The following is a 23778-nucleotide window of genomic DNA, read 5'->3' on the forward strand; positions in this document are numbered from 1 at the left end:
CCCTCTGTGAAAATCTCAGAATTTGCTGATGTGACCATAATTCATATTAAAATCTTTTCATTTACAGCTGCCTTAAAAATAGAATCAGTGAAAATATGTTTTTTTTAATTGAAAAAAAAAATAGAGTCAGTGAGATCATTTGTGGTTCCTTCTTTTCTTACTTTTGCTAGATAAGGCCAGGGACTTCTCTTACCTTCTTGGCCACTTGTTAATTTGGTTCTTGGATCACCTTGTCCACACCCACCTCCAGCCCTACCCTGGGGGAAGGTATTGGACAGATCCCAGCAAGCTCAGGCACTGTTCCCCGCCTCTGCAGCTGGGGTTATAAATAACCACCAAAACTCAACAGTCAAATAAGTACATTTTGAAAATTGCTCAAATTAAAAAAAAAGATCACTCTGATCCTGATTGAGTAGCAGTTTTCCCACTCCTGCCCTTCATTTCCCCCTTTCTTTCACTTATCTACCTCTCTTCTCTGATCCAAGCTCCCTAGGGAAGCCAATCTAAGCACAAAGCCCTCATACAATGAAGACGTCTTTTCCCTTATTTGACAGGGGCAAAGCCCTCCAGGGCTGTAGTTATAGTTACACAATGTTGTTATAGCAGCAGAGGCCTCAGGGCAACATATGTTCCTGGGTGGTAATTGGGTTTGCTTTAACAGACTGTCTCTCGCTGTTTCTCTATGCCCAAATTCATTTATCAAGAAAACCAGGGAATTGCCATTATGGATGGGCCTTCATGTTTTGTTTTGTTTTTTTATTCCAGCAAAACCAAATTCTTTTTTATTCCCAGGGTAGAATGTATTTAGTGATCACGGGTTGAGACGTTTTAGACTGAAGTTATTTTCATTTATTCATTCAACTAATATTTATCAAGCATCTGATAAGTGCTATGCATTGGGTAGGAGCTGAGTGTACTCTGTGAATAAACAGACAGGTCTTTTCCTCCTAGAGCTGTCGATTTAGGACCAGTGTGTAATAGTGGGGGCTGGGGGAGTATGACGTACACCTGCACCAACCCTCTCCACCTTTTCAAAAGTTATTAATCCAGTATAATAACACTAAATAAATGTTTGAAAAAATAAAACATCCTTAATCTCACTGCTGCTATAGAGCTATTTTTATTGTTTGCATATTGCCTTCCAATTTTTCTCCACATGCATACATTTTATTATATGTACACATTTTGCATAGATGCACTCATTGCTTACATGAAATTCCATATTTTTTACACATTCTTAATATCTCCTTGTTTCTCTGTAGTCCTCGTAATCATAATTGTAATTGCTGTGTAATGTTGTAATGTGGCCCTGTGACATAACGTGCTCTGTTTGGGATTATTGAGGTTCTTTTAAGTCAGATAATGATGCAGTGAGTGTCTGCATGCATCTTAGCTCTCCCTGTTTTTATTTCTACCTCTTCTACATTGATTTTTTTTCCCCAAAGACTTGTCCAAATTTAAAGTGTCACCATCCTTGTGGGAGGATACCAATTTTAAGATGTTCCCAGAACTGAGTGTTACCACTTAATAAAATCTTGCAAGTTTAGTTAAAAAAAAGAAAGAAAAGTGCACCTCAAATGTGCTTTTCATTTTATTTCTAGTTAGGATGGACTTCAGTCTTCATGTGTTTATTTACTAGTCCTGTTTCCTCTTCCATGAAATCCCGTGCATTACTCATTTCTCTACTGAGGTCTTGATGATTTTCTTTTTAAGTTTGAAAGACGGAGAGACAGATGCTTTGTCTGAGCCACATTCAGCTATTGAGTCCATGTTATTGAGAAAGGAGAACATTTGCTTCATAATGATTTATCTGGTAGTTTCTCCTCACTCTCTCTGGCTTCTCTATTATCTCTAGTGGTAAAGTCTTTGTCAAGTATGCATGCTATTGAGAAAGAGAATGAGATTATGAACAGAATGTGTAGATGACATGGGTAAAAGCAGTGAGGAAGCAGGTTATGTCTTTCCTCAGCAAGAACTGAGGAGCAACTTTAAAAGCTGTAGTCACTCTTGCCCACTACAGAAACTTTGAAGATGGCTTACAGACACTATTTTCCTGATTACCTAGGAGAAATTGAGTCCCAGAAGAAAAAAAAAATTCACAAGCCAGTCAATTTCAGGAAGATGCAAAATGATCCTGCATTATGCCATTTGTAAACTAAGGGTCATTTCATTTGTTGGGAGATGTTTTCCCCAGAATAGGGGCTAGGAATGGGTTTCTCTGAGTCACTTACATATGCTTAGTCAATCTCCCTTGTGACTAATTGTCCCCAAATGTGAATCAACTGCCAGGGTGAGGGATGCAAGCTACAACTAGGAAAATAATTTCTCTATTTAAGGTAAATCAGCACATACATGGTCCAGACTCACAACCTTGGATGTCTTAGTCTTGCTCTAACCAACTGACGTTACTGATCCAACCCAATCTCAGGGGTGAAGGATGATTTTCTTACTAGTTTGGAAATTACCTGGAGATGAGTGGGCATCTGGTCATTTTCTTTCCTGCCTAGCCTTGCCGGTAGATGTCACTACACCAGAGCATATTCTCCAAAGATAGGCTCAGAAGGAAAGAGAGGGCTTCAGAAAGGCCCAATCCAACCATCTTGACCCTATTCTCCCATGGCTTCCATTAATAACTCTGGAAAACTATCAGAAATATGTATATACATGGCTCCAGACAGTACTAAAGCCTGAACTCAGAAGGCCAAGACCTCAGGTTCTGGGCAGAGTCAGAGATCTTATCCAGAGGCCTTCCCCAGATGGGGTGGGGCACACAGCTGCTGTAGGAAGGGTGGCAAGACCATTTCAATGGGGGTGTGCATGTGATACACTTATCAGGGAACAAGAGCCGTAGTCTTGGGGCTCTTCCAAATGTCACTGTAGAGTAGATACCTCAAGCAAAGCACTCCACCCACCCTCCACCCTTGCCCCTCTGTCCACACTGACAGGGGCCATCCCTTGCCTGAGGGTTGCCAGGCTGGGGCTGGTTCATCAGCTTTGGGCCTTCAGAGGGCCAGCCAGACATGTAGCCACACCCTGCCAGGAAACTGGGAAAGTTCCTAATAGTTCGTAAAAGTTCCTAATAGTCATTACTGTTCTCCTTCAAGACAAATATAAGTAGCATTAATAATCCAGGGAAATGAGCTATTCTATAAAGACTTTGGTTCCATAGTCTTCTGTAGGATAAAACTGAAATTCTTACCTGGCCTGACTATATTCTCCAAAGATAGGCCTGGAAGGAAAGAGAGGGCTTCAAAAAGGCCTAGTCCAACTATCATGACCTTCCCTGCATTATCTGCCCTCTGGTTAATTCTCCAGCCTATTCCATACAACCTCATTCTCTGTGTTTTAACCTCATTGACCCTCCTGCCCTGGTTCCTTCCACCTCAGGACCTTTGCACATACTCTTTACGCTGACTGGAAATTTCTTCCCTCATTTTCTTCTTCACCTCTTTCTACTAATCCTTCAGATCTAAAGTCAAATGTCATTTCCTCAGGGAACTATTTCCCCAAAGCTTCTAGATTAGACCAAAGCCCTCATTTCTATACTGTTACAGTACCCTGCATTTTTCTTCATACCAGTTGTCTCAGTTTATAATTATATATCTATTTGTATGTCTGTTTAATCTAGATCCTTTGCCTTCTGTCCTCCCAATGCATACCCTAAAGGTTTCATGAAAGCAGTGTCCATTTTACTTACCACTGCATTCTCAGCACCTAGGAAGGTACATAGCACTTAACAGGCACTTAGCAACTATTGGATGTATGAAAAAAATGGCAGTAATAATAATAAATGAAGGAAGTTAGAAAACATAACATTACTCTTGTACCCGCATGCATATAGCATTTGTAGATGTGTCTATATAGTATCTAATTATAGTCACTCAATTCCTAAGACATATCAGAGTCCAAAGAAACTTCTAAATTGGTCAAGAGGAAAGTGGAAGTTACCATATGAGGCAAAATCTTAAACGCTGTGGAAAGATGGAGGCTGAGGCTCTGATCCATCCATGTGAAACTATAAAGGAGATAAGTACAGATTTATTTACTAAATCCCCAAAATCAGTGCAAAGGAAAATTTTTTGAAAACTAGACTATGGACTCCCCAGAGAAGAGACTGTGTGTTATTTATCTCTATATCCCCAGCACCTAGCATGATGTCTGGCACATAGTAGGAGCTCAAGAAACGTATGTTGAACTATTTTGTTGAAGCTTGAAAGAGGTAGACGTGGGTCTGGGGATAAAGTAGAATACAGTTTTTCACTTGGGAAATCTCAGAGGCAGAAAAGTATGAATAGGGTCAAGAAGGGCTCCTTTACATGTATGGACAATAGCTATACAATAGATTGTTTCAGGGACATTAGGGCTATTCAGGGCCCATCCCTTGACCTTTTGAGATCATCCTTATGAAGGGCAATTACTATGCACTCCCACAAAATGCATCGTCTCTCCACCAGCAGGGACCAAACTCTAAGCTATATAAAGCATTGATCTCACCCTGCCTAACACTGTTATCTCCAGTGCCCTCCAGACTCTTGGGCACATGCCCTGTTGGTTCCATGGGCATATTCTACTCTGGTTTTCACCAAAGAAGGGAAAAACCCAGATGATGATGCCCTTCAAACAGAAATAAAAATGGCTGCATCTCTCAGGGCAACCAGAGCCTGGGGCTGGTATTCCTGAGCCCACAGCAGGGAGGCCATTAGCCCCAGTCCCAAGAATCCTTGCAAGCAGCATCCCTGGCATTTAGCCTTCCATCCCTGGCACTTAACCTCAGGCCCCTTAAGTGGGGACATTTCAAACAGTTTTTCTTACAACCATGGAGGGTTCAAAAGAATTCTTGCACATTAAAAAAATAAATCCTCCAAAAACAGCTATTGAGCTGCTCGACCTCACTTATTTCTTCCCTCTCCCAGCAGTGTGTGGCTTAAAGTAAAGGTTGCGGACTTGGTTGTATGTTCATTAGCCTTGTTCCAGCCAGCTCTGCTGGTCTCATCCTATCTGGTACCAGCAGGGTAAGGGCTGTGTCTTTCAAAGATGGGCCTGAAGGCATAGGCATCACAAAAATAATTTGACTCTTGTCAGTGATACGCTGATGTGTTATGGAAACTAGTCCCAGGGGCTTGTCGCCTCTGACTTCCCTCCTCCCCTTATAGCAGCCTATAAATCACTGAGTATTAATATTGTCTGGAGGACCCTTCTCTCCCCACCCCTACTCTGGGGCTCCCCAGCAGGCAGAAGGCTGCAAACTAAGCAGGGAGAAAACAAGAATGGGCAGCAGGCAGGGGTGCCCATCATTTATCAACCAAATGCAGTGGTTGGTGGCTCTCTCCAGCAGTGCTCTGGCAGGCTGAGCAGGCAGTGCAGCCGTGTTTTCTGTCAAGATGGAGAGCACAGTCCAGCAAGAGTTCCCCTTATTTGGCTGCCCCAGCCCAGAAGTAGGGAGTCAAGGCATGAGTCCTTTTCTTTTTTTTTTGGTTTTGGTGGGTTCAGAATTAAAACACACTTTTGGTCCTGGATAGATTCTTACCTCTTTCCCACTCTCTTCTGCCAAGTCTTCCGTGGGGCCTCCTCTGGTAGCTTCTCTTTTGACCCCACGAAGAGCTTTCTCACTTTACTTGGCACATTACAGAAGTTTCTTAAGAGTCCCAGTTCCAGAGCTCTGGCCGGCTTTCTTAAAGGGCAGCACCACCCTCCTCCTCCTTTGATCGTCTCTGGTTTCTCCTTAATGGAAATCCCCCAGCTTCCCATCTCTCTCTCTTTCTCTAAGGTAGGGAAAACTTGGAGAAAGGAAGTGCATTTAGTCCACTGAACAAGAGACATGCTTTTGTCAAGAAGTTCCAAAAAATGTTCCAACTCCCTCACCAAGAACAGCTGGAACCTGCCAGAATCACCTCCATAATTTCTGAGCATTGCTTCTCTGCAATATAAACAAAGTCAGAGTTCTAGGGAGTTTAGGACCCAGGGAAGTGACTGGGAGGCAGGGAAGTGGATTATAGCATGACCAATCTGGACTGTCTTCCTAACTCTGACCTTCAATTTCTGGATAAGGAGTGGACCTCCAGGTCTGCATCCCTCTGACTTAGTCCTTTGAGCCCCTCCGTAATGGTTATAGACATAGTCTTTGAAGGCAGATGGACCTGTCTTCTCTAGCTGCATACCCTTCAATACACTTCTTAACCTTTCTGAGTCTCAGTTTTCTCACCTGTGAACTGGGGATAGTTATGTCTACTTATAGGATATAATAACTGTGACTAAGAGTTAAATAATATTATGTGGGCAAATTACTTAGCCTATAGGAAGCTCCCAGTAAGTAGAAGTGGTATTCTTCTATGTCTTTTGGCCAGGGCACATGGCCTATAGCATCCTGAGTATATTGCTTTCTTCCTGGGGCCTTGATGTTAGTGTCTCCTCAGGTGGCACAAGCTTCGTGGGCATTCTGAGGAACACAGACTCACCACTGATTCAGAGATCCCAGGATTTCTAACCTATTTGGGGAAGAAATCAAAATTTGGTGTATATAGCCAAAAAATTGACAGGGTTGAGATCTAGAATCTGGCTTGACATTCTAGGCAAACACCAGTAGATCAGAGAATTGGATGGAGCTTCCAGGGAAGGTACCAACTTGTGTGATGCTATCAGACTGTCATGGAAGAAGCCAGACCAAGGAAAATACACACTATTTTGTAGACTACCAGGCCTTTGCCTAAGTTGAATGGAAGCAGGGGTTACAGAGGCCACTGGTGGAATGTACTGGAACATTCCAGGCCCTTCTGCTGCACAACATCACCCCTTGAGCTTACAGCCATCAGGGTCTTCCAGGAAGAATTGGGTACAAGGACCTCCCCCTCCACCATGCACAGCAAGAAATCACCTGCTCTGGAAGAAGCATTATTCTAAGTGCTACCAAGTTACTGAGTGTGGGGAGTGTCAGTACAGTCTTTTGGGAGTTTTTCACCAGATAGAGAGACCCGGCTGCTAAGGCCATTTTATTGAGCGAGGTGCATCTTGTGGAAAAGATCTGCTGCATATAGGATACCCATAGGAAAAGCCAGGAAGAGGCACCTAATCAATCAGGGCTTAAGAGCTGGATGAGATATAACTTCATTTTTCAGTAAGAAACAGATACAATGAAGCTAATGAAACTCAAGAGTCAGAGCCCCTCACTTGCACAGAACCCTTCCAAGTCCTTATTCCTAATTCTATAATTATTTTACTATTTAACTTGAGGAAGCCTCAAGTGGTATGAGCCTTAGACTTCACAGAACCTGAAGCCTTCCCTGCTTTTAGTCTGCAGGACTTTTAGCCTCAACCTACAGGAGTGATCATAAACAGTTGGAAAAACAAATATGTAAATAATCAACTTTGCCCCAACATTGCCAGATGCAGTGGCATGCCCTAGTAACTGACAAGAAATAACAGAGCAAATGTGTTCCTTTGCTTGGAACTGGGGAGAAAGGGGACTTCCTTGGTGGCTCAGTGGATAAGAATCCGCTTGCCAGTGTAAGGGTATGGGTTCGATCCCTGGTCGGGGAAGATTCCACATGCCTCGGGGCAACTAAGCCCATGTGCCACAACTACTGAGCCTGGGCTCTAGGGCCCTCTAGCCGCAACTCCCAAGCCCACATGCTGCTACTACTGAAGCCCGCAGGCCTAGAACCTGTGCTCCACGATGAAAAGCCAACACAGTGAGATGCATGCTCCACAATGAAAAGGAGCCCCAGCTCGCCGAAACCCAGAGCAACTAAAGCTTGTGCGAAGCAACAAAGATCCAGCACAACCAAAAGTAAGTTAATTAATTTAAAAAAAATAATTGGGGAGAAAGGACAAACATATAAAATGACAGAAGAGGAATTATGAAGCTACTCATGCTGCTAAGTAAGCATGGGCCAAATAATGGGCCAAACACCTAAGTCCTGGAGGCATCATTACTGTCTTGCAGGATTAGCTGAGGAGTGCTTGCAGGAAGTGAGGTCTGATTGGAAGTTGATGATGAAGACGGTAGACAGGGCAGCTTGGTGTGCTGCAGTCCATGAGGTTGCAAAGAGTCGGACATGACTGAGCGACTGAACTGAACTGAGGGGGAATATCATCTCCAAAGCACAAAAGATAAAACTGCGGACACATCTGTAGTGATATTTTACAGTTATCTATTACAAAAGCCTTTTAGATAATATTCTTGGCTCTGAAAATAATTTCTGAGCCTATGTCCTAGGTCTGAAGGAAATCAAACTACAGCTCAACTTTCACATCACTTGTCTCTTCTGTTACATTTATAGTATCTTTGAACTGGATTTTATGGTACTTGATTCTTCATTTGGTACATGGTGTGAGGGTAAGGGAGAGGATTAGATGTGAAATTAGATGAAGAATGTTTAGAGTATTGTAGCTTATTTGCCCAGGGGTTATTGTATTTTTGAGGCTGACCTGGATAAGGTAAATGGGAACAATGGTGGGGAAGAGAGAAGTCTAAAGTGGTGTGAAATGAATAGGTCTTTTGGTCTATACACAGTCTTCTAAGGATATACACAACCAGCATTTCCTCTCCAGAGACTGATCTCTAAAGGACCTGGGAGAGTCATATGTGGGGGATGCAAACTGTTCCCACCAAGGTGCTGCTCTAAAAAGATGGTCCCTCAAGGTACCCATAATCACATGACACTGCAGAACTAAAGTTTAATTTGCTTTTTGTGAAGCAATATCTGCATGCTGGTCATAGTGCTGGATGTAGTCATTAGACTGAGGACCAAGACATGCCTGTTCTCCTCAAGAAACTTCAATATTTTAGTGAGGAGGACACTTAAGAAGAATGCTAACCTGGATATTTCATAAGTCAAAGAACCAAATCTTTTGTGTCTCACAGTGACCTTTTAGGGATATCATCAGTTCAGTTCAGTAGCTCAGTTGTGTCCAACTCTTTGTGACCCCATGAATCTCAGCACGCCAGGCCTCCCTGTCCATCATCAACTCCTGGAGTTCACCCAAATTTATGTGCATCGAGTCGGTGATGCCATCCAGCCATATCATCCTCTGTCGTCCCCTTCTCCTCCTGCCCCCAATCCCTCCCAACTTCAGGGTCTTTTCCAATGAGTCAACTCTTTGCATAAGGCGGCCAAAGTTTTCGAGTTTCAGCCTCAGCATCAGTCCTTCCAATGAATACCTAGGACTGGTCTCCTTCAGGATAGACTGGTTGGATCTCCTTGCAGTCCAAGGGACTCTCAAGAGTCTTCTCCAACACCACAGTTCAAAAGCGTCAATTCTTCGGTGCCCAGCTTTCTTCACAGTCCAACTCTTACATCCATACATGACCACTGGAAAAACCATAGCCTTGACTCGATGGATCTTTGTTGGCAAAGTAATATCTCTGATTTTTAATATGCTATCTAGGTTGGCCATAACTTTCCTTCCAAGGAGTAAGCATTTTTTAATTTCATGGCTGCAGTCACCATCTTCAGTAATTTTGGAGCTCCCAAAAATAAAGTCTGACACTGTTTCCCCATCTTTTTCCCATAAAGTAATGGGACCAGATGCCATGATCTTCGTTTTCTGAATGTTGAGCTTTAAGCCAACTTTTTCACTCTCCACTTTCACTTTCATCAAGAGGCTTTTTAATTCCTCTATACTTTCTGCCATAAGGGTGGTGTCATCTGCATATCTGAGGTTATTGATATTTCTCCTGGCAATCTTGATTCCAGCTTGTGTTTCTTCCAGTCCAGCATTTCTCATGATGTACTCTGCATATATAAGTTAAATAAGCAGGGTGACATTATACAGCCTTGACGTACTCCTTTTCCTATTTGGAACCAGTCTGTTGTTTCATGTCCAGTTCTAACTGTTGCTTCCTGACCTGCATACAGATTTCTCAAGAAGCAGGTCAGAGGGTCTGGTATTCCATCTCTTTCAGAATTTTCCACAGTTTATTGTGATCCACACAGTCAAAGGCTTTGGCATAGTCAATAAAGCAGAAATAGATGTTTTTCTGGAACTCTATTGCTTTTTCCATGATCCAGAGGATGTTGGCAATTTGATCTCTGGTTCCTCTGCCTTTTCTAAAACCAATTTGAACATCTGGAAGTTCACGGTTCACGTATTGCTGAAGACTGGCTTGGAGAATTTTGAGCATTACTTTACTAGCGTGTGAGATGAGTGCAATTGTGCGGTAGTTTGAGCATTCTTTGGCATTGCTTTTCTTTGGGATTAGAATGAAAACTGACCTTTTCCAGTCCTGTGGCCACTGCTGAGTTTTCCAAATTTGCTGGCACATGGATATCATAGGGGTAGGTATATCTTTTTCATGAAATGTTCCCTTAAAAGATTAGCAGGGTCTGACACACATTACCTAAATCAAATCCCTTATGATTATACAGTGGAAGTGAGAAATAGATTTAAGGGACTAGATCTGATAGAGTGCCTGATGAACTATGGACTGAGGTTCGTGACATTGTACAGGAGACAGGGATCAAGACCATCCCCATGGAAAAGAAATGCAAAAAAGCAAAATGGCTGTCTGGGGAGGCCTTACAAATAGCTGTGAAAAGAAGAGAAGCAAAAAGCAAAGGAGAAAAGGAAAGATATAAGCATCTGAATGCAGAGTTCCAAAGAATAGCGAGAAGAGATAAGAAAGCCTTCCTCAACGATCAATGCAAAGAAATAGAGGAAAACAACAGAATGGGAAAGACTAGAGATCTCTTCAAGAAAATTAGAGATACCAAGGGAACATTTCATGCAAAGATGGGCTCGATAAAGGACAGAAATGGTATGGACCTAACAGAAGCAGAAGATATTAAGAAGAGGTGGCAAGAATACACAGAAGAACTGTACAAAAAAGATCTTCACGACCCAGATAATCACGACGGTGTGATCACTGACCTAGAGCCAGACATCCTGGAATGTGAAGTCAAGTGGGCCTTAGAAAGCATCACTACGAACAAAGCTAGTGGAGGTGATGGAATTCCTGTGGAGCTATTTCAAATCCTGAAAGATGATGCTGTGAAAGTGCTGCACTCAATATGCCAGCAAATCTGGAAAACTCAGCAGTGGCCACAGGACTGGAAAAGGTCAGTTTTCATTCTAATCCCAAAGAAAGGCAATGCCAAAGAATGCTCAAACTACTACACAATTGCACTCATCTCACACGCTAGTAAAGTAATGCTCAAAATTCTCCAAGCCAGGCTTCAGCAATATGTGAACCGTGAACTTCCTGATGTTCAAGCTGGTTTTAGAAAAGGCAGAGGAACCAGAGATCAAATTGCCAACATCCTCTGGATCATGGAAAAAGCAAGAGAGTTCCAGAAAAACATCTATTTCTGCTTTATTGACTATGCCAAAGCCTTTGACTGTGTGGATCACAATAAACTGTGGAAAATTCTGAAAGAGATGGGAATACCAGACCACCTGATCTGCCTCTTGAGAAATCTGTATGCAGGTCAGGAAGCAACAGTTAGAACTGGACATGAAACAACAGACTGGTTCCAAATAGGAAAAGGAGTACGTCAAGGCTGTATAATGTCACCCTGCTTATTTATATGCAGAGTACATCATGAGAAATGCTGGACTGGAAGAAACACAAGCTGGAATCAAGATTGCCGGAAGAAATATCAATAACCTCAGATATGCAGATGACACCACCTTTATGGCAGAAAGTGAAGAGGAACTAAAAAGCCTCTTGATGAAAGTGAAAGTGGAGAGTGAAAAAGTTGGCTTAAAGCTCAACATTCAGAAAACGAAGATCATGGCATCCGGTCCCATCACTTCATGGGAAATAGATGGGGAAACAGTGGAAACAGTGTCAGACTTTATTTTTGGGAGCTCCAAAATCACTGCAGATGGTGACTGCAGCCATGAAATTAAAAGACGCTTACTCCTTGGAAGGAAAGTTATGACCAACCTAGATAGCATATTCAAAAGCAGAGACATTACTTTGCCAACAAAGGTCCATCTAGTCAAGGCTATGGTTTTTCCTGTGGTCACGTATGGATGTGAGAGTTGGACTGTGAAGAAGGCTGAGCGCCCAAGAATTGATGCTTTTGAACTGTGGTGTTGGAGAAGACTCTTGAGAGTCCCTTGGACTGCAAGGAGATCCAACCAGTCCATTCTGAAGGAGATCAGCCCTGGGATTTCTTTGGAAGGAATGATGCTAAAGCTGAAACTCCAGTACTTTGGCCACGTCATGCGAAGAGTTGACTCATTGGAAAAAGACTCTGATGCTGGGACGGTTTGAGGGTAGGAGGAGAAGGGGACGACAGAGGATGAGATGGCTGGATGGCATCACTGACTCAATGGATGTGAGTCTGGGTAACTCCGGGAGTTGGTGAGGGACAGGAAGGCCTGGCGTGCTGTGATACATGAGGTCGCAAAGAATCGGACACGACTGAGCAACTGAACTGAACTGAACTGACACACATCAGGGATCTCTCATCCATAAACATACATAAATCCTTTTTTAAAAGCAGCTTGATTGAGGCATAAATCATATACCATAAAATTCACTTAGTATACGTGTATAATTCTATGATTTTTTAAAGTTTATAGAGTTGTGCAACCATCAGCATATTCCAGTTTTGGATCATTTCCATCACCCCAAAAAGTTCCACTGTGCCTGTTTGCAGATAATCCCTGCTTCTACTCTCAGCTGGAGGCAACCTCTGATCTGTTTTCTCTATAAATTTGCCTTTTCTAGATAGTTCACATAAATGGAATCATATAATATGTGGTCTTTTGTATCTGGCTCCTTTTACTTAGCATATTGTTTTTAAGGTCCATCCACATTGTAACATATATCAGTAGTTTATTCCCTTTTATTTCTGAACAGTATTCTCTATAAATTCTTTTGGAAGTTATTTATGTTTTGAGGTAACACTGACCAGGATGCAGGAGCCCTGGTCTTCTGTCCTGCCTCTTATTTGCCAACTGACCTCTACCAAGTCCTTCCCTTGTCTTGAAACCCACTTCTCCATTTGTAAAATGAAGGGACTAGACTGATCATACACAGTCTCTAATGGGTCTTTGTACTTTTCATGGAGTACCACTAGGTCCTGTATACCAAAATTTTGATGTCTCATTTACCCATTTTGATGTCACATTTACCCTTTACCTATGGGTCAGGACGATCCCCTGGAGAAGGGAATGGCTACCCAATCCAGTATTCTTTGCCTGGAGAGTTCCAGAGGACCCTGAACTGTCCATGGGGGTCACAAAGAGTTGGACAAGACTGAGTGACTAACACTTTGACTTTTTTTTTTTTTTTAATTCTAAAATGTAACAAATCCTTTATTGTTAAGGATGAGGAAACTTCAGTTTTAAAACGCTGCAGTTTAGCAAGAAAAGTTGATTCCCACTGAGAGGAAAAGAAGAGTTAAGGAGTGAACATTATCCAGTCTGAGAGATGGAGAATGAACAAGTGAGAGAACTAAGCAGAAGACAGAAAGTGGTGGGCCGCAGCAAGGCACAAAGTGTGTCAGGCAGAGCCCCGAAGGTCAAAATCCAGGCCACAGTTATCCTGGGAGTAATAGGGCAGGGATGCAGGAAAGGGAGGCCCCCAGAGTGGGAGAGATGTTGAGGGCTAGCCCCCCTCCCTACTCTGTTCCCATAACCTCATTCATTCCCTCAACACTCCTTCTCAATCCCTCTAAGGCTGCTCTGCTCCTTCAGCTCTGACCCCATTTCCTCAGGATCTCGTTCCCTGAGGAACCAGGCCTGACATTTCAGACAGAGGCTGAGGGAATGAGGTAGGTCAGAAAAAGACACTGTGTTTCTGCGTCATTTTATTTTTTGCCTTTATTACTTTGGAACCCAGGGGCCAAAGATGGAAGTACTTATACATTTACCAGGAAGTTCAGAGATAGTCCCAGGTACCAAGGAATATCAAGACTTCTCTAATCTTTGCTGAACAATTGCTCCTGAGTATCAGATTCTAGAGAATAAAAATGGTGATTTGAAATTTCCATTCTTGTTGGTTATTGTGGCATAAATGTACAGGGTAAAGGATCAAGGTGCCCCAGAAGTAGGGCCAGACGGCACCTTCAGAACTGGAAAGCTTCTCTTGACTATGACAACCCAACCTTCTCTTAATTCAGTAGCTAGTGGATCCTACAGATCCTCTGATCTAGCAATCTCCAAAGCCTTTCATCCTTGGTAGCCCTTCAGACATCTGCAGCTTTTAAGACCCCAGGCCTTATAGGGACTACTTGGGAAAGGGCTATACCTCTGACCCCATACTTGTAGGAAAAATAATTTGAGTCCTCATTTATTTGTGACAGCTGTGGACATCCCAAGAGCAGGCTAGGATCAAGAGGCTGAGCATTTGCTGTTGGAACCTTCTGAGGAAAATAATTCTCCCATAGATGAAAAATAATTTATTGATATACTTGGTGTATGTAATCCTCCACTTTTTTTAAAATTTAAATTTATTTATTTTAATTGGAGGCTAATTACTTTACATAATCCTCCACTTTTGATGTTTTTGAGTGCCTGCAACCAACCTCCCTGAAAGCAGCACCCAGAACATGTCTCTAGACCACTTCTGCTTACAGGCTCCAAGGCCTGCTGGGTTATGAACTCCAGAATAGGAAGTATGTCTCTGAATATTATTGTCATTCCATAGTGCCTAGCTCTGTGTCTGGCACATAGTGGTCATTTCAATAAATTTGTGACAAGCAAATTAATTGGTAACAATCAGGTTGATAAAGATGACAGAGAGACAATGAAAAGGTTTTCTTGAAGCTAGAAGATGCTTTTAAGGCAACCTCCCTTTGGCAGCACGCACTCTCCCCCAAACCCTGGCTGCTTCTTCCTTTTTAAAAGAATGTTTTTTTTAATTTGGCTATGTGGGGTCATAGTTGCAGCATGCAGGTTCTTTAGTTGAAGCACATGGGATCGAGTTCCCTGGCCAGGGATTGAACCCAGGCCCCCTGCATTGGGAGCATGGAGTCTTAGTCACTGGACCACCAGGGAAGTCGTAAACTCTGGCTTCTTTAATTAGAGGAAACAGACAGGAGTTGATCTTCAGATGAGGTCTTTATCCTCCCATCATGTCCATGCCAGGAGAAGCAACCAGTGATAGAGAAGGGAATGAGAGACAGCTGCTTGGGCATGATACCTGGGGTAAGGAGAGGACAGGGATCTCCTCTGCACGCCTGTCTTCGCATTCCTCCAGCTGGGCCATCTTAGTGTCTTTAGCCAGCTTATCAAGAAGGAACACGACTCTCTGGATTCAGAAGATCCAGTTCTTCAGCTGCTGTGCCACCTCCACCAACTCTTCTGCCACTGTCTAGGGCCTCTATTCTTGGTACTTTGGCTTTAAAATGAAATTTAAACTCCATATCCTTGAGACTGCCCTCTTCTATCCCAGGGAAGAATGCCACTGCCCAATAATATGGCATTTTCTCTTTAGAACAACTCTATCAGGTTGATAAAGCACAGTTGATTCTGGGTCAGAGAAAGGAAGTCATTTCTCCAAAGTATTTCAAGATTCCTCACTCCGGGCTTTTACCTGTAACACACACCATATGGCCCAACCAGTAAAAATCACACATCATCTTCTAAGACTGCCTGAGAATTTACATGTTGTGTCCTAAAATGGACAAAGTTGTCAGGCAAGAATAGATTTTAAGAGGCCAACTGGCCCACACTTTGGCTATCAGGCAAGTTAATTGTCCAGAAGTTTAGTGTGTGTTGAGAAAATACTTGAATCTGAAGTCAAAAGACCTAAGATGTTTGTCCTGGGTCTGCCATTTATTAAGTGGACAATCTTGGGCAAGTCATCTAAGCCTCTGGGACTTAGCTTTCTGTAAAATAGGGACAATAATATTTTCATTTTCTACCTATTGTACATATAATAGTCTACCTATTACGCACTTGTGAAAATTAAATGAGATGGTGTGTGTGAAAGCTATGAAGTACAAGACAAGTGTTAATTTTAACATCTCAGCCAAACTGTATCTTTGGAGACTCTTTATGTAAAATGTAAATAGTAATCCTTTTTTGTTTATAAGAAAGTTTTATAATAACAGAGATTAGGAGTTCATCTCTGGAGTCAGGCTGCCTGAGTAACCTTGGGCAGTAAGCAATCTTGCTTCTTTCAGAAGCCTCCATGAAGAGGAGATAATACCCATCTCATAGGTATGCTCATGAGAATTAAATGAGGCAATGTATGCATGGTACTTAGGATATACCTGTTATGGAGAAAGAAACTCTGTGAATGTTAGCTGCTACTATTACTGATTTTATTAATGAAAGTGTGCCATAATGAGGCAGTGTAGTCTATTAAGATCTGATAGAGATCTGAGTCAAGAATCAAAAAGATTCACCTTTTTGGACCTCAGTTTCTCTACCTGCACCATAATAAAAATCATGGTTTCCTTTTTCCAGATTTTCATGGGGATTAAAAAAACATACATGAAGACTTTGAACTAACTGGAATGTTATAAATTGTAAGATTTTTTTTAATTGAGTTATTTATTAAGACTAAATTTTTATCAGTTCATCAATTTTTGTTCATTCCTATCTGCCTTTGGTAAAGTTGTCCACTTCATAGAAAAGGAGTACATCATCTCCCTGTCAGTAAAAAAGATTTCAAATATCATCTTAAAGTACATTTTACAAAAAATCTGCAAGAATATACTCTTTGCAAAGAAAAATTTTCTTTAGGGTGTTCCATATCCTCAATTTGTTTTCTGTACATAGGCTGATTTTAATATTAACCCAACTCTTGAATTTCCACTTTGGGTATTATCTGCTTTCAATATTTAATCCCCAAAATGACCTCTCAATGCCTTGTAGCGTGCTTCCAGATTACCTCCTTTTTTCTGATTATTAATAGTTAGTATGGCTTCAGGGAATACTTTCATTTTAACATTAAACTGGGAAAAAACAGAAATAGAAAGATAAATCTGTAGCAAGATCAAAAATAGATATCATGGCTAAATATAAATCTGGAGGGAATTATCTAATTATTTGGATGGTCCCTTATCACAGACAATCTAGGATTGATTGCCTTTCACTTTTTCCACATAAGAGAACAAAATGGTTAATGAATACCAAGAGTAATAATTTTTTTTCTTTTGAAGAGAACAATTTTAAGCAGTAACTTAAATGCTTCTTCCCCTCAAACGTCTCATGTATATATTATAGCATGTGATTTTCACAAGGGCGTGCATTCTCTTTGTGGCCCATTCAGGTTCATTTTGACTTGTAGGTCAGAGAGCAATGAGCTGGGAAGACCAGGATTTGGTTATGGAGTCACTGTGTAGATTTGCTCAACTTTCTCAGTTACTTTGTTCTTTCCACTCTGCTGAACAGACTTGGAATGGACAACTCTGCTCCTTTTCAGTCTCAGTTTAATTTACAAGCTAGCAGCTGCGTTTTTAGGTTGGACCAACACCAAGTAAGGACTTAGATATGTGAAGAAAGACAAATGTGGTGCCACATGAGGCACAGTAGCTATTAAGTTCACGGATATAATGCAAATCGCATGCAAATATTATGCAAACTTTTCATTAATTTGTAGAAATTTACTTTAGAGCTTGCAAGCAACATTGAGATCCTATGAGGATTTTAAACTGTTTTTAGGTTAAACCAAAAGTAATGCTTTTTGAAGTTATTGCTTTCTTCATACTTACCGGGACTCAATTGCTGAAAGTTTGACACTCCTCCCAGCTCCCCAAGATGATTTCACTACTGCTTTATTCCATCTTACACCCGGCCTCGGCCCCGGCCCCGGCCCCGGCCCCGCCCCCACTTTGCTTGACGTCACGTGACATAGTATTTGCATACTACCTGGGACTGGGTGTGACGCTCCCCTTTTCTGCATCTTGTCATTGGCGGTACCGGAGAACCAGCCCCCTTCCGGACGGACCAATCAGCGAACTCTCGGACGTGGGGCAGCAGGCGGAGGTGGGATGGAGGTGGGGTCTTGGGGTTGGATCGCTAGGCATATTAACCAATCATCCTCTGGTAGAGGAAGATCAAGCCGCGGATTGGTTGGGAGGAGGGGTCTGGGGATCCGTAGGCCAATGAGGGCTCTGGGCTGAGGGGGCCGGTCGCCGCCCCGTAGGGCAGATAAGCAGCTGCAGCGGGGGTTGGGGGCTGTGTGGGGCTCGCTGTGGGTCCGAGGCGGGCGAGCGGTCCGGCGGGAGGGCGATGGCGGGGGCCGCAGCAGGCGGCAGAGGCGGAGGTGCCTGGGGGCCGGGTCGCGGAGGGGCCGGGGGGCTCCGGCGGGGCTGCTCTCCTCCAGTCCCTGCCGGCTCCCCCCGGGCTGGTCTGCAGCCGCTCAGGGCCACCGTCCCCTTCCAGCTGCAGCAGCCGCACCAGCGCCGGGACGGGGGTGGCCGCGCAGGTGAGCCGGGCCTGGAGTGCGTGCCGCTGAGGGAGCCGTTGGCGGGGGTGGGGGGGGGGGTGGCTCGCGTGTCGGGGGAGGGGTAGGGGGAAAAGTGTAAGGGGGAAGTGGAATAGGGGCGAAGGAAGAGAAAGGGGGTCGCGGAGAGTCTGCGAGGACGGAAGGAGCGAGAGCGAGGAGCGGTGAACGCGGAGTGCACCGCCGGGACATAGTGCAGGGGAGTCGGGCCGGGAGGTGAGGGGAAGGTCCTGGCAGATGGAGGCTGGCTTTGGGGGCGTAACCGAAATGTGGGCAGGGATGTGGTGTGGGGGTGAATGGAAGATGCACGGGTGGCAGCGAGGTGTGAGGCGCGTGATGGGGGCGCCCTATGCAGGGATTGCACTGGAGCGGGGAGCCGGTGGGCGTTGGATATCTGCACGCTGAGGGGGAGGGGCATGGAGAGAGCCCCGTGGAGCCATGTGTTAGTTCTCCAACTTGAGTTTGGCCCCAGCATCCCGTTCTGCAGCTCTGGAGTTCCTTTTCCCACCACTTCATATGCGCTTCGCTTTATGGCACCTCCTGGAGCTTGTTTCTTCTAAGCCATTGGAATAAGTTTAACGGCTTCTACCACCATACAAACGCTCCGCTCCTACTCCCTACGTTCCTGTTGGTATGGCCCAAAAGTTGTATGTTCCCAGATCACAAACCTGCTTAATATGGTTGTCTCATTCCAACCATCGCGCGCGCGTGTGTGTGGAGGTGTAGGATCTGGGTAGTTTGCCCACTGCCTTTCCGTTCTCTCCCCACCAATGCTGTTTTGTCCTGAGCTTGTCGGTCAACGTGGCAGTGGGGTGAGGGCTACAATCAAGTACAGTGTAGCAAATACTCCCACTTTTTCAACAGCACCAAAAAGATGTCTAAATAGCAGCTTAACGTGGTGGATGTGGTTGGCAAAGAGCAAGCTTAACCTTGCTTTCACACTCAAAGTTGTAATGGATCCCCTGCAAATGCAGGCAGTTAGGAATGGGAGAAGGAACCTACTTGCATGAGGAGGTTGGCCATAAGTTGAAAGTGAGGCTTATATTTGATTCACACCAGATGTGAAAAGATCATTGCACACTTCCAAAGCCTCAGGGTCTACCAAATGTACAAAAGTCATAGTCCCTGCCATCTGATGGTTAATGACATTCTCTAAACCAGAGTTTCTCAGGCTTTTTGTGATTACTAAGCTTAGTTCCAGCCCCTCCTGAAAGTGTAGTTGCTACGGTGCCTTCCTAGGTAGGAATGGGATTAAGAGGGTCTCTGAACTAGAAAGTCTTCGTCTGTCTGGACTTCACTGTAAATGTTAGCATTGCATCTTGGAACACAGAAACTTGGTCAAATCTGGTAGCAAGATGGTAACCAACTAGTACAAGTATGCCTAGAATCTGACGATGTAGAGCAAGGCAATGCCCAGACAAACTCAGGCCTATCGTGAACTGCTCTAAAGCAAACCACAAGAGTACAAACCTGTTGGTTTTGTTTGTGCCTCCTTAGAGTCAGGGAAGTTAGTAGAACAGCAAGCACCAGAACCTAGTCACTTTTAGTGGACATCAGCAGAAAGCCTGCCTGTGTAGTAGTTGGAAAGCTGGTAACAGTTATATTTTAAGAGCGGTTATGTTGTGTTTACTATAGAACTAACATTAAAAGGACAAACACTGCTGGATACTGTGGAAAGAAGAGTGTAGCTTTGGATGACTGAGTTCTTTACGTGGCCAGTTCCTTTTTTTAGGACCAGGTACTCTAAGATACTGGTAAAAAACATAGGAGGCTAGAGCTCTGCATGATTTGTTGGATTATTTAAGACAGATTGAGTGATTAATTGCTTATAGATTGGGCTGAAGGATTGTTTCTCCTCCACCTATTAGTATCCCAGAGGCACTACTAATTAGGCACTTACCTGGTCTGTAGTGGGATTATTTGTAGGTTTGCAGTGAAGCAGGAGAGAGGAAAGCGCAGCCTGAGCCTGTGGACTTATTTGTGACCAAACATTAAAGGAATGTCCCTGGCCTTTGGTTTGGGAGTGCATCAGGTCTTCTGCATATTAACTTTTACCTTATGTGTGTTCAGATTTTTTCCATTCCTCGGCCTTGAGAAGTGGCAGAAGTGGTTTCCTCTGGGCCCGAAGGGTGTATGTGATAGAAGGAAATGCTTAGTGGTCATAAACCCTTAAGAGAATGGCTTTGGATGCCAGAGTTACCTGGGTATCAAATCCAGGTTTTATTTTTTACTAGCTGAGTGGCCTAGAAGAAGTTAAGTAACTTCTGTGCCTCAATTTCCTCATCTGTAGAGTATGAATAATAATACCTACATCATAAGAATCAAATGACTCAATAGCTGTAAAGTGCTTAGAACAGTGCCTGGCAAGTAGAAGGTACTCTGCAGTGTTTGCTGCTGCTTATATTGTTATTTTCTCCACCCAGCCAAGGTGAGAGCCTGTTGGCCAGAGCATGTTGCCTTTTCAGGCTTCAAAGAGCAAACCCATATTGGTCTGAAACCAGTACTGCGGGTTTCAGAATTTCAGGGCCTCTCCTTACACTTTTATTCACTCATCCTTTAAAATGGGCTTTCTAAAGAGGGCTCTGAAACCCAGCTTTAAAAAAACGTGAGCTGGAACTGAGTCTCAGAAACAATTGTGTCGTCACTGTTTCTGTTTCCCATCTCAAAGTGATGTACTGCTCAGGGCTGTGCAATTATCTCTCCACCACACACCCTGTTGTGTTCTTGACAAGATATCTCAGATGTTGTTGTTTATTTTATTCATTTATTTATTTATTTTTGGCTGTGCTGGATCTTCAGTCCTGTCTGTGCTTTTCTGTAGTTGCAGCAAATGGCTATTCTCTAGTTGCAGTGTTACTTCTCTTGTGGGAGCATGGGCTCTACGATGTGCAGGCTTCAGTAGTCACGGGTCGTGGCCTCAGAGGTTGCAGCTCCCAGGCTCTAGAGCACAGGCTCAATAGTTGTGATGCATGGGTTTAGTTGCTCCGGTGGCATGTGGGATCTTCCCAGATCAGGGTTCCAACCCGTGTCTCCTGGTAGGAGGATTCTTTACCACTGAGCCACTGGGGAAGTCCTAGATGTGTTTTAAAAGAGGAGGGGTTAAGGATTTACCTTCTGTGGCCATTCATCCTTAAGGGATGTCTTCATAAAGTGAAGACGCCTGGGCTTTTATGAGCCTGGGCAGGGGGTGTGGAAGGCAGAAGAGTGGAGAGAAAAATGAAGATCAACTCTTAAGAAGCTAAGAGCTCCTAGTAGGTAGCAGAAACCCAGGAGAAATATCTTACTGCAGTTTCTCCTTTAATTAAATTCTTGTTTGTGTCTTATGTCAATTGGAGTCTGCTGACTTTTAAGTTCTTCTAGGACAGACTGATGTTGAACAAAATGGGGCTAGGAGGTAAACTGTTCTGGGCCCCAGTCTTACCTATTCTGTCTCTGTCTCCATGTCCTGAAAATGAAGCTAATGTTCAATTGAGGTTTGCAAATTCTTCCCTAGAAGACCAGCCCCACGGGCCAGCTGGGTGCCGGGGGAGCCAAATGCTGCCTCCGAATCTCCTCTGCGCACTAGATTCTTCTTAAACCAAGGCTTGGCATTATGGCCGGCAGACCAAATCCAGGCTTCTGCCTGGTTTTGTAGATAAAGGTTTATTGGAATACGGCCATGCTCCTTCATTTATGTATTGTCTGTGGCTGTTTTGCACATTGGCAAAATTTGAGAAGTTTTGCACAGTGATAGAGTTGAGTAGTTTTGATAGAGACCAAATAGCCACAAAACCTAAAGTATTTACTATGTGAACTTTTCAGGAAACAAACAAAAAAAATAGCCTACCCCTTGTCTTCAACAATGTTCCTGACCCATATTACTGTGTAAAGACGAGTTTCAAATGTATGTAGTATATACCTCTGCAGAAAATCCTAAGGGAGCAAAGTAAACTCAAGCCTGTATCCCCACTCATATTTTAGGGAAAAAGAAAGGAACATTGTCAACGTCTAGTCAGTTCTCAATCTTTATAGAAGATCAGCACATGTAAACCCAGGCTATTCACCCCCACCCTTGTCAGGTGATGTGTTCAGTAGATAAAACTAGTTTGGATTTACATAAAAGCTTAACTGTTACACAAATTTGCATCTCTTCCCTTCTTAACCCTCCTTCCAAAGCTAACAACCCACAGTTGCAGTGAACACATTTCAAAGTCAGATGGAAATTACTTTCGGCTTATCTCCTGTTTTGGATTCTTCTCCTTACCTTTTATTTTTCTGAACAGATCATTGAGAGGTGGCATAGTCATCGTTGCCCTCAGATACTGACTTCCCCACAGGGACATAGAGGCAAATGTCCATCAGGTTTTCCACGATGGCCGTCTCAGTGAATGTAAAGCAGCATTGTTATTAGCAGTGCTATTGGTAATTATTAAACTCTCTTTCCCTGCCATGCTTTTGTAAACTTCGTCCTTAGGGATGGGTGTTTGGAGAGGTATGGAACAATAAAGGAGGTTGCTTATTAGCGACCCTCATCAGACCATGGTCCTTTTGGACCTTGGTGTTAGAAACAGCCTGGAGATTAGAATAGAGTGTAACTTTTCTATGCCACAGAGCCATCTGCCTATAAAGAAGCTTGGGGCTGCAGTTAAAATCCTTTAAGAGCTACAATTGTCCTTTAAAAACCTGTGATTGAAGCAGCTTCTGTTTGGGAGGCATTAAACATGAAGCACTTCCCAGCCTGACACTGCTAGCTTGCTTTTGACAGCTTTGCTAGCATGAGGCACATGGTCAGCAAAATGCACTGTTGAAGTATCTGACTCTTAAATGTTATCACCAGTGATGGCATCCTTGAAATTGGGGGCCACAATTCCTAACTACTTATCCTTTTGGTACCCAGAGAAGCATGGGTCCATGTGTTATTCAGTATTTTGTACAGCAAAGGATTATCCATATGGGAAGCTCTCCACTTAGGTAACATAGAGTGAGGATTTTTCAAACTATTTGAGGTCAGTGGAGAAAGGCTGAGAACAATGGTGGGGTGTGGCAGTAAGAGGACATTGTTCTTTCTGGTTCCAGATATAGACTATCGTCTAGAAAATTTGAGGCAGGATTGCAAAATTTTCATAGTTGTGTTGGCAATATGAGTGTTGCCAGAGTGGTTGGTGGCTTTAGTAGTCCAAGAACACTTCACCTACATTTTCTGCCAGTTTACAATGAATGATGTGATGGGTACCAAGGCCACACTATCCCTTGGATCTTAATGGATCCCTCGGATCTTAATCCTGCTCTGGATTCTTACAGTCCTCATGTAGAGCCTTGATGCCAAAGGATTCAGATTTTATTTTAGGGTGTGACATGTTCTGGGGGCAGGTCTCATTTTGAGTTCTTTTTGACACTATCATATATATCACATGCTATATGACACTAGCACAAAAGCTTTACTAGACTTA

General features: G+C 43.4%; 1 protein-coding gene and 1 non-coding gene across 3 annotated transcripts in view; both read left to right on the forward strand.

The window, feature by feature from the left end:
* The first annotated feature begins 7689 nt into the window (after nt 1-7689).
* The window catches only part of FAM117A (family with sequence similarity 117 member A), a 52769-nt gene continuing 36680 nt past the window's right edge, over nt 7690-23778 (forward strand). Inside the window, exon 1 of one of the 2 annotated variants that reach the window (XM_059877889.1) lies at nt 7690-7783. In XM_059877889.1, the coding sequence (XP_059733872.1) occupies nt 7705-7783 (79 nt within the window). In that variant the 5' untranslated portion in view covers nt 7690-7704. 2 annotated transcript variants of the gene reach the window in all.
* MIR10183 (microRNA mir-10183) lies at nt 18082-18155 on the forward strand. Its single transcript, NR_162220.1, has one exon. It is a non-coding gene; the product is annotated as a microRNA mir-10183 (primary transcript).

The sequence above is a fragment of the Bos taurus genome, chromosome 19 (genome assembly GCF_002263795.3).
Source record: "Bos taurus isolate L1 Dominette 01449 registration number 42190680 breed Hereford chromosome 19, ARS-UCD2.0, whole genome shotgun sequence".
Taxonomy (NCBI): domain Eukaryota; kingdom Metazoa; phylum Chordata; class Mammalia; order Artiodactyla; family Bovidae; genus Bos; species Bos taurus.